General features: G+C 39.3%; 2 protein-coding genes across 2 annotated transcripts; one reads left to right on the top strand and one right to left on the bottom strand.

Annotated features, from left to right (window-relative positions):
- Positions 1–600: 600 nt before the first annotated feature.
- psmd5 (proteasome 26S subunit, non-ATPase 5) lies at positions 601–4,385 on the bottom strand. Its single transcript, XM_063480602.1, has 10 exons — positions 4,169–4,385; positions 3,277–3,421; positions 3,080–3,193; positions 2,863–2,991; positions 2,547–2,656; positions 2,310–2,452; positions 1,980–2,171; positions 1,671–1,780; positions 1,437–1,577; positions 601–1,251 (listed from the first exon to the last, which is right to left on the bottom strand). Exons 1-10 carry the CDS (start codon positions 4,339–4,341, stop codon positions 994–996), a joined length of 1,515 nt encoding a protein of 504 aa, XP_063336672.1. The 5' UTR covers positions 4,342–4,385; the 3' UTR covers positions 601–993.
- Positions 4,386–7,378: 2,993 nt separating this feature from the next.
- On the top strand, positions 7,379–8,580 carry LOC134631692 (beta-1,3-galactosyltransferase 9). Its single transcript, XM_063480249.1, has 2 exons — positions 7,379–7,384; positions 7,486–8,580. Exons 1-2 carry the CDS (start codon positions 7,379–7,381, stop codon positions 8,578–8,580), a joined length of 1,101 nt encoding a protein of 366 aa, XP_063336319.1.
- Positions 8,581–10,746: the final 2,166 nt, after the last annotated feature.

The raw sequence follows: 10,746 nt of genomic DNA, 5'->3' as shown, positions 1-10,746 counted from the left end.
AACAATTACAGTATTCAAAAAATTACTAATCCCCCAATACTATTATACAGAATGCAATAATGGAATAAAATATGTTCATTAGGGGGATTAAAGTTTATGAAAAGTAAAGAAACACACAAGTTGCGAGACAGAAACTTCTTTAATTACAAAAAACTAAAAAATGGAAAGGAAAAAATGATGAAGATGAGTTTTTTTTCCTTTTAAGTTGTTTGGATCCAAATACACTGATGTGGAATTGTATAAGTGTGTGGCTGTTTTGTTTTTTTTAATTATTACTTAAGTATTGGTAAAGATGCTTAAACTAAACACCTTAACATAACACGGTATGTGGGGACTTTACAGATAAGATGTGGGTATGCTGGTATAGTACTCATTCATTCATTAAGTTCATCTTGTTTGAGCTCTACTGTGCGCAGATGCTTTATGGGAAAAATATAGACTGAAGTCAAGCTATAAGATAAGATACTCAAGAATTTGCTGATGTCACGGCAATCAAAGGAGGAAAGGAAATCAAAGCTGAATCTTTCATTAGAAACCTCTTAACTTTTTTGGTTTTAAACGCAAGCTTTCTGAGTGTGATTAACAAAACTTCATAGCAACAAAGTGACACATGTTTATTTGTTTAATGGTTACCGATATGGTTCATGGAGAAACTTTTTGTTATTTTATAAAGAATGATCTATGTACTTGCAAACTGCAGTAACAGAATATGGCTGAAGATAAGGATCAGGTGTTTAGTGTTCTGCCAAAAAAACCTGATAAATATTGAATGTAGTGCAGCTGCAACCTAGCCGTGCAAGTACTGAAGATAAATTATTTGTTTCTAAGAACGTTTAATCATCCTTTACATGGTAATTTTTTATCCAGATGCTGTAGAGTTTGCAGAGTATGTTATATTAATCCACAGGCAGATCACTCAGCCACTTATCCATTACTTAAGCATCAACTAGAAGCCCATGAAGTGCATTTGAATTGGTTTATTGTTAATTTGACTCAGTCCGCTCCCTCGGTGCTGACTGCGGCCACAGCTGAAACATAGTAAGGTCCTTCTCTGAGGTAAGTCTTCACGCGGATGTAGTGCTGACTGCCCAGGATCTCAGCTGCTGTTGATGAACCTGCAAGTGCCCCAATCAGTTCAAACTTGGCATCTTTGGCCTCCTTTGTCTGGCCCGTTGAACGATCCAAAATGAACTCCATGAATCCAGGAGTGTTAATCATCAGCTTCTGGCCCCATGGCTGAGTGGCAATGGCCTGGCAGACACATATGCACAGATATCCAGTGAAAATATATAAGACTAATATTATTAGAGCAATATATGCTTGTGTCCCCCTCCAAGTATCACTATCAGATAGAGACATTTATTTCTACAGGTAACCAGGTGGTCAGAGACACAAAGAGGAAATATTAGAAGGTGAAAAACAAAAACAGTGCTTACAGTGAATATCCGCAGTGCTCCACAGTGCAGCTCTGGAAAGGGCTGAGTGCTGATGTTGCGAATCATGTCCATGGGCTGGCTGGACAAAAGGTGGAACCATGACTCTGTCAGGGCCAAAAGGTCTTCTGTCTGCTGCTCTGGCTGCGATGCATAAATTGACCAACTTGCACTTTTGTATCGTTGTTAAGAAATATTTTATTAAAAATGATTTTTCTTTACATGTCAGAAAAATACCTGTAGGGAGAGAAGTTGTGATATCGCGTCCAAGCTTCGAACTCTGAGCTCTGTAGGTCCAGAACTGGCAAGCTGGCTCATTTTTGACAACACAGCCTTGAACTTTTCTCCTGAACAAAAAGAAAACAGTCAAAAAATAATGGTCAAAAAATACAAGACAGTCTTGTTAGACCAAGACCTTTCAAAGTCATGTCAGAAAAAAGAGAATAACTTTTAAACTAAAATTCACTCAGACTACATTTTTTTTTCTTTTATAAGAAAATTTTATTTAGAAAATTTCTTTCATAAAGCCAAGGATACCGAGCTAACCTGTTTTCTGCAGAACCTGCTTCCCCTCCACATTAGATCCCAGTAATCCCAAAGTGTCCAGAGCCACGCCGATCATCACAGGGTCTGGATCAAGCGCCATCTCAAACACTTTGTTCTGAAAAGCTGGATAGGTTTCACAAACCTGCTGTGGACTGTCCATGATGGCCAAGTTCCCAAAGAACTTCACCAAACCTGCAGCAGTAATATTCACATCATAAAGCGCAGAATAATGCTGAACTGTATGGATAAGACTGTAAAAGGCATTACATTATATTGTTGTGTATTAGACAGATAAATATATATTTGGGTGGGGATGATACAGACACTCACCTGGAAGGTAGAGGGAAGAGAAGGGGTCAGTCTCGGCTCCTCTGATCATGTTTGAGATCTTATCCATGATACCTTGCTGGGCCAAATACTGCCGACCATGCTGACTGTGTGCAAGAGTTGTAACCATCTCTACAGCTGTGACCCTGGTAAAAAAGTAAAAAAACAAATTAACAGCATAAACGAAGACGAAACACATATGAAAGAAGGAGAAAAGCAGTCAAACTTAGTTTGTACTACCTGACCAATACGTCGTCTCCTGTTAATTCGCTGAGCAGCTGAGAAATGAGGCCGCTGTTGGCACAGTAACCGAGAGAAATGGGAGATACAGATGAGATTTCCACCACCAGCTGCAACCAGAAAGGACAAAAAACTTTATAAGATCGTTTATATGAAAGTGTCGAACTCTGTACATGACATGTATACAATATATAAAATGACCTAAGTCAGTATGTGTAAGTAATGTAATACTGTCGACCGATTCCATCTAAGTAAATCGAATTTAAAATCATTACAAGGGTTTCTGATCCTATGTTATAACCCAGTTTGAACATACCTCATATATTCTGTATCTAATAATGTCACTTGTGGCCATCACATCCTTCATGACTTGCAGCAGGTCAGTCTGGAATAATTTGTCTAATCCAGGCTTGGAATGACTGAGCTTAGACAAGGACTGTATCGCCTGAGATAAAACAAAAGAAAAACAGATACTCCAGGCACTGACACTTTATAAAACGTGAGGAGTGTAATTATAATGCTTTATTCATCACCTGATTTGCCACAGCCATCTTCTCCTCTTCGATGCAGCGGATCGCTGCTCGGAGGACGTCGTGGTTGTTGAGGATTTCAGTAACAGCATCAGGGTCCTCCACCACTCTCCCAATCTGACACAAGAAGGTGGGATTAACTAATATTTTCAGTGTTTTACAAGATAGTTTCTGTGCGTGTATGTGTGTGAGCAGCCTACCTGTGCCAAGGCCAGTATCTTAACAGTGTCATTTGGGTGAGTCAACCCCCCCTGCAGCTCCGCTCTGTAGTTCTGGACCACATGCACAGGGTTCATGGCCATTAAGATGCGTTCAAGGATGTCTACGCATAGCTCCACCTGCGTCCTGTGAGTATTTATTTATTTAACAGTCAATAGAGCTCCTTCTTATTTTTTATTTTAACTACGGTTATTCTGTACAGTGTTAGAAAATACCATTCACAGCTGTCAGTGTGGAAATATTTGATGTACCAAAGCACTTTTAGGCCAAATTCAGTTAACCTTGAAGCTAAGGAAATCAGTAACAAGTCATTTAAAGGAAAGCAGAAACACTTGTATAGCGTAGAATAGTTCTTGCTATTACAGGTTAAAAATTACAACACTAAAATGTCTTCTAAAAACTAGATGGGACAGGGAATTGCGGTTATACATAACAGTAATCAATCAATCTAAAAACAGTGCTTGGATTAACTCGTTCAGCTGCATGTTTACAACTCCAAAAAACTTGGATTAAACAACACATATGTAGTTTAAATGCTAACTTTGAGCATGTTTGTAATCATAGTTCACCAAAAACCGTAGCAATTTCATTGTCCAAAAAGGGCACAGTGGTTAAAAACATGGTCTAAACATGAAGGTTGGTGTTTTAAATGTCAAACAGTGTCCTGCTGGGGCTGTGTTATTAGTAACACTGTAACCAGTTAGCTTGCTAACAATTAGCTCAGTTTCAAGCAGCTCTTTTAGGCTAATAAACCCTTCTTGTACGTTAACCTAGTGTCAATATAGCTAACTGTTAGCAATACATATATTACACCCACTGACTGACTCAGCAGTTATTCGCCAACGTTTAGCTGATGCACAGAGCCAAACCCACCTGTCACTGGAGTTGAGCAGAGAGAAAATGACATCTAAACGCTGTCCTCTTACTGAGTCTTTCAAGGCACTGACAGGAATCGCTAACAGAGCAGTTTTTAAACTCTGAAGTTCTTCAACTGGGTCTTCAACTCCAGCGATTTCCTCCAGTAAGCTGTCAATGGAAGCAGCCATATCTTCCAGTGTTTGGGGAGACTTCAGCCAAACGTATCCGCCAAACTGATTTCTTCTTCATCCGGTTCCGGATACGGTGGCTATCTAACATTATGACACATTACCGCCACCTGCTGGACTGAGAAGGATGCTGCACTTATTTCGGATCCCCAGAGTCCTTGTTTTTTTTTTGTTTTTTCTTTTCCTTTCTTTTTCTTTTTTAAAAATTATTTTTATTTCTTGTAAAATTCTTGCCAAACACCAAATTATCTAATAGTTATATATGTTTACTTGTTGTACGCCAGTATGGTTTGGTACTTTTACACTATTCAAGGGTAATTTCAACATTTCTGACCAATGTTATATAATTTTTTTAATCAAAAATTTCCCCCCGTCTTTCATTAAGCCATGAACATCCTACTAGTTCAAAGAATGAGAAGTCACTTTCCCAGTCTGTCGAAAACTGCTCTGCTGACACACAGTTCATAGCAGTTCAAAGACTTAAATGTGCTCCCTGCACCTTGGCCAAGTTCCACTGTGTTTGACTGTCTTTCCACATCAGGTAAAAACTCTGACAATAAAGACTTTATATTTGACCGATCATAGGGACACAGCAGTGGCGTACATGTTGGTCGGTCCTCAGGTTTAATCTGGCTCAACAGCCTTCATTTCTGCTCTACGTGATCCCTGCCCTATCACCTCCTCCCTCTCCATGTGTCCCCCTTAATTTAAACAACTTGCAAAGTGTAACTTCAATAATAAAATTGCGCTGTATTATAACTTTCAGATTGACACCAACAACTGACATTATTACTGGTAATGGAAAGATCATGCATCTAATAGTGTTGGGTTTTCTTTTTCTTGCTTTTTTTGGGGGGTGGGTGCATTTCTTTTTGTTTTTATTGTTGTTTTTCTAAAGCATTTTATTTATTTATTTTGTAAAATGTTTTTAGTACTATTCCGTTATCCATAGTCATCTATAGAACCTTCCGAGTTTAAGACAATGCTCAAGTTTATGACAATATACATTTATTTGTTATGGTTAATTTGTTGCTAAAACTTCATATGCCTGTAGACCCTAAACTCCTAACTAGTAAAGTATGCAAAGAATTTTTCTTCTTCTACACTGACAAAAGCAAACAATTAGAGGAGCAGCCAGTGTCTCCATATCAGATTCAGAGTCTGTAATGTGAGTCTGTAATTGTAATCATGGCACAATATGAGCATTTAGGATCCGCAACTAGTGCTGAGTAGGTACTAGTGAAAAGGGGCTAGAAATGGCAGATGTAAAGTTAAAGAGCGAGGTTGCCTAGTGTAAAGCATGTGTGAGAGGGCAGCACTCTGGTTACTCTTACTCTGGTTACTTCACTTAATTTTTCCCTTAAAGGCCACATAAACCATAAAATTGCATCTCTTTTAAAATAAGAACAATATAGCCTTCTTGCTAATAGACTATAGGCCCATTCTAAATACAAGTAATTACAGATTACAGCAGAAATTTTACAATGTTGGACTTATTTGACATTAATGCTACATTTGACTGCTACATTTGATGCTAGATATAGAGTTAGACACTATATATATCATGTATACCAGCAGTCCCCAACCTTTTTTGCACCACGGACCGGTTTATATCCAACAATATTTTCATGGACTGACCTTTAAGGTGTTGCGGATAAATACAACAAAATAAAACCAGTACCGGCACCAAAAAAAGAAGGTTTATTCATAACACATGGGAAAATACCCAGGGAAACCGAGTTAACAATAAAAACACTAAAAAAAAAATAACATTAAAAACTGATAAAAAACCTGAAAACCATAAATTTCACACCTGAGGCTCAACTCTCGCAGCCCAGTACCAAATGACTCAAGGACCGTACCGGTAAAAGAGTGTGGGGAAGTGGTAACTGATTAAAGGACGGGGACTACTTTGTGTGACCTGTATAGTGCACAGTTAGACATTGTACAAGAATATATGATGAGGAGTTCCTCAAGGCTCCATTCTGGGGCCACTTTTGTCAAACATCTGCTTTTTCTTGTGTAACCCAGATTAATACATCATACATAATTAAGATGTATAATAATTCTTTTAAATTAAATGAAAACAAAATGCAGAGTAATGTTTTAAACACAAAGATTAAAGTTATTGCTCAGTGCATCAGATGCTGACATCTTGGCATGTTGGTGTATTTTTGGACCTAAAACAAAATTTCAGCAGCTACATTTGGCATTTACAAAATTAATTGATTATAAAGAACTGAAAAGCTTGTGTCTTGGCATGATTTTGGATAAACCTTTGCAAGGATTTGTGTTCAGTAGGGTTGTGCACTGTAATTATGTCTTTAGTTAGATTCTTTAAAAAAGTAGCAGTTGAAGATATCCCAGATATTTACACTGGCTTCCTGTGTGGCAAAGCATTGATGTTAAAATACTACTATTGGTATACAAAGCACTAAATGGTTAGAGACCAAAAACACATTTGTGATCCACTGATGTCTAAAGTCTAAGATTATCTGAGACATCTGGTTTTCTTTCTATTCCCAAAGTCAAAACTAAACATTGGGGAAGCAGCATTTAGATTTTATGACCCGCATAACTTGAGCAAGCTCCCAGAAAACTTGAGGTCGGCTCTCGCTCTTAGTTTTTTGTTTTTAATCAGACCTTAAATTTAAATGTGCCTGAGGCCTGATAAGACAGCATCTAGTTGTTGATCTCACCAAACAAAATACAACATATCACCGTTTTAATAAGTTCCGTATGCTTCTAGAAGGAGGAGGAGTTTTAGTGTTTTGGTACTTTTTTTTAAACGTTTATAACATGCAGAATAACTGTTCTGTTCCTTCTAGGTGTCATTAATGTTGTATGGAGGACGCAAGGTACACTCCTCTTAATGAGGCACTGACTCTGGGCTTCGGTGCAAGGTTACATGCTGCTAGAGTTTCATGAAAATGAAAACACTGTCTGTCAGCTAGTATTGTCCTAAAGCCGACCAGTGCAGGAGGTCCTCTGGTCAACTAACAAAAAGAACAACAACAAGTTGATGGAAGAGGGTGTCATGCAGGTACAGAGTGAACTCTTTGCAGCTTTTCAATTTAATCTAAGTTCTATTAACTAATTTTTGTTCTAATTGACTATGTTTCATCTTTTTATCTGCTGATCCAGTTCTGTCTGTGCAAGCTACGTACCCACCAGTGGTGCTTCCTCTTCTTCAATGTGCTGCTCTTCCACTGCTTGTTATTTGGGGCCGATTTCATCGAGGAGTACCTGCTGCAGCCCACGCCTGGGGTTTATGCTGATGGCACGGTTGTAGGCGTGAGAGAGAAAGCAAGGAAACTGGACCTGAGCAATGCCAAGGAAAATGTGTCACAGGCTTATCCTATCACTAACCCTGATGTCTGCAAAAACTCTGACCTTTTCCTCCTCACTCTTGTCTTCAGCTCTCCAGATAATATCACCCAAAGAGATGCAGTTAGGAGGACATGGGCCAATCAAACACTCATCCAAGGCTTTCCAGTGCAGATACTGTTTATCATCGGATCAACTCAGACTTCTGCTGCACAGGAGGCCCTCGTGAGAGAGTCTGAACGTTATGGGGATGTGGTCCAAAGTCATGCTACAGCTGACTCATCCCTCCATGGCCCAACAGAGAAGACAGTGCTGGCTATCCGCTGGGTGATCACCTTCTGCCCTCTGGCACGCTTTGTCCTGCTGACCAAAGAGTCTGTGTTTGTCAACCTTCCTGCCATTGTAGGCTATCTGCTTGGCTTACACAGGCACCCTGAGGACTTCTATCTGGGCAGAGTGATCCAGAGAGACTCTCCTGACAGGGATCCCAATAGTCCTGGCTACCTGCCCCCATCTCTCTACCCAAACAAATACCTTCCTGAATACTGTGAAGGGGCAGCTTACATTCTGTCCCAGGACGTGGTCCGAAAAGTGTACGTAGCATCCGCAGAGGTCCGCGCACCTGTGCCAGCTGATGTTTTTGTGGGACTTTGTGCTAAGAAGGCCGGTGTTGCACCAAAACACAGTGCCAGGTTCTCAGGAGGAAAACACATCCGCTACAATGCCTGCTGTTACCACTATATGTTCAGCTCAGCAGGAATGGGGAGCCATGAACTAGACAGAGTGTGGACTGACCTAAGACAGAGGGATAGAAAATGTTCGCTGTTGCAGACCTATTACGGACTGGTGGCCTGCAAAACCCTCACCTATCTGGATAAACTGTCCTTCTTCAACTCACAGGAAGGCAATTAATTAATTATATGGTTAATTATCAGGGGTCGTGAGGTGTGTATAGTAGTACAGACAACGTGTAAAATGCATGTAAAGAAAAACACAGGGTAAATCTGAGTTCTAATAGGAAAGTGCATGACTTTTTTTTTCTATTCACCATTAGAATTGTGCACATAATTGTTGGGATTTTTTTCTTAAAGGCTGGATGATAGGTAACGGTGACAGGCGGTTTAAACTATAATGAGTTTTGTTATCCCTGACCTTTTTAAGTTATTGTGCCTGTTTAGATATGTATCTGGTCATTATAAAAGCATGGTTGTAAATAATAAAAGACATATAGTGGCTGTGGTTCATTTCCTGGGACTCGACATGCTGGTGCCTGCTGGCTGACTCAGTCTGTCACGAGTCACTGGAACATTTGCATATAATGAAGTCTTGTTATTAGCAGCATTTGTGCTTGTGCTTTGAATGAAATGTAAAATAGGCCCCCAAGGTGTCTTTCCTTTGGTACACATAAGAAAAGCAGGCGAGTTAGGGGGCTGTTAGTGAAGAACAAACCGTATATGCCCACACAGTCCTAAGAAGAGGTTTAATCAGGCAAAAATAATTGAGAACCCCTGTGTGGGTGGACATGTGGCATGGCAAAAGAGGGACCAAAAAAAAAACCCTCTGGTACAATATGACAAAAGTGGTCCTTTTTTAGTTAAAATCCACTCTCAACGTATGAATAATAACAAGTGGTAACACAAATAACTGATAACTGATCTGAGCCAATAAAATCTAACAAGCGTATGTAGTTGACATAAGGCGGGTTTCCCAACTTTAGGGAACTAGTTGCCTGCAGTTCACTGAAAACACCAAGGATAGTAAGTGTCCCACATAATGCATAACAGAATAAGGTGACATTCAGGTTTTGACTATCTTTTAAGGAAAAGTCAAAGAAATGCTTTTCATGGTCTTAGTATGTGTTATTAGCTCTTTATTTGCCATTAAAAAAAAAACTCTCCTCATTATTACTGGTTTTAACTCACTATTTATAGAGCAAAATGAACAGAATCAGCATTTAAAATATAATCAGGGTAAACAAAAAAAATCCAGTTTACTCATTTATTTATTTAGTTTCTGCCGCACTTCCTTTCTAGAGCTTTGTATATTGTTTTTGGCATTATGAGCTAGTTTAGCGTGAACACACAGCAATTAGTATTACAGGAAATTAGTCAGTTCCAGCTCTATTTTAGATTTCCCTGCAATTTTATGTCCTTCAAATGTTGCTTATGCTGCTGCTTCTCTCTCTAAATTCCACAAAAGGAAGGTTTGGCCTCTGTCCCAGGCCACAGGCTGACCAAACTAAATGTTTGGGTGTTCTACAACCTTCTCCTCTTCAGTGGTTCGCGCTGCAATTCTTAAATCCGCCTTGGTCAGGTTCCATTGTGTCTGCAAAGTTCACCTTGGCTGTCTGTCTCCGTGCATCAAGCCAAAGTATTCAAAGAATAACATCTCAGCACGTCTACAATAATTCTGGCTGCTGACCAGCCATAGCAACAGTTTGATTGGCGTACCATCATCTTGAACCCAGATCGCTCTCCGGGATTAATCAGGATGAATTAGCATCAACACATTCAATCCACGGCCTCAGCACCACATGATTTCTGGCTTCTCTGTCAGTCTGTTCCCTAACAACTGACCCCATGATGCTTTAGTTTTAGATCTGATGTCATGTTATGGTCGCTACCATTCCAGTTATGTCATGGCTTTCTCTGAAGTATAACGAAAGGTCACAAAAGTATCAAGGATATTCTCTGTTAGGAAGAACAAGGTTTTTATATTCCTATATTAATCAGGCGTTTCTTTTAGTATTGGGTTGGTATTAATAGAAAAAAATTGGAGAAAATGTGCTCAGCTCCAGTAAAATTTTTACTCTTGCACTATAACAGAGCTGCTTTACATAATTCACAGTTCAAAAATCCCCTTTTATCTTATACTGCGCCTCAGCGCCTCACTAAATTCATTAAATGATCGATTTTAATTCCCTTCCACCTCCCTTTAAGCCAACCTTTCTTCTAATTGGCTGCACCCTGCAAACAAAACATTTGAACAGCAGGTGGGTGGGGTTTCTGATCTGTTGATATCAAACAGATCTGAATACAAAATATCTGAAACTGAACCTTAGAACAGTTAGATTTAAAG

This window comes from Pelmatolapia mariae, linkage group LG7, assembly GCF_036321145.2.
Source record: "Pelmatolapia mariae isolate MD_Pm_ZW linkage group LG7, Pm_UMD_F_2, whole genome shotgun sequence".
Lineage (NCBI taxonomy): Eukaryota > Metazoa > Chordata > Actinopteri > Cichliformes > Cichlidae > Pelmatolapia > Pelmatolapia mariae.
Note: the sequence above shows the minus strand (reverse complement) of the source record. Positions and strands in the feature narration are given on the sequence as shown.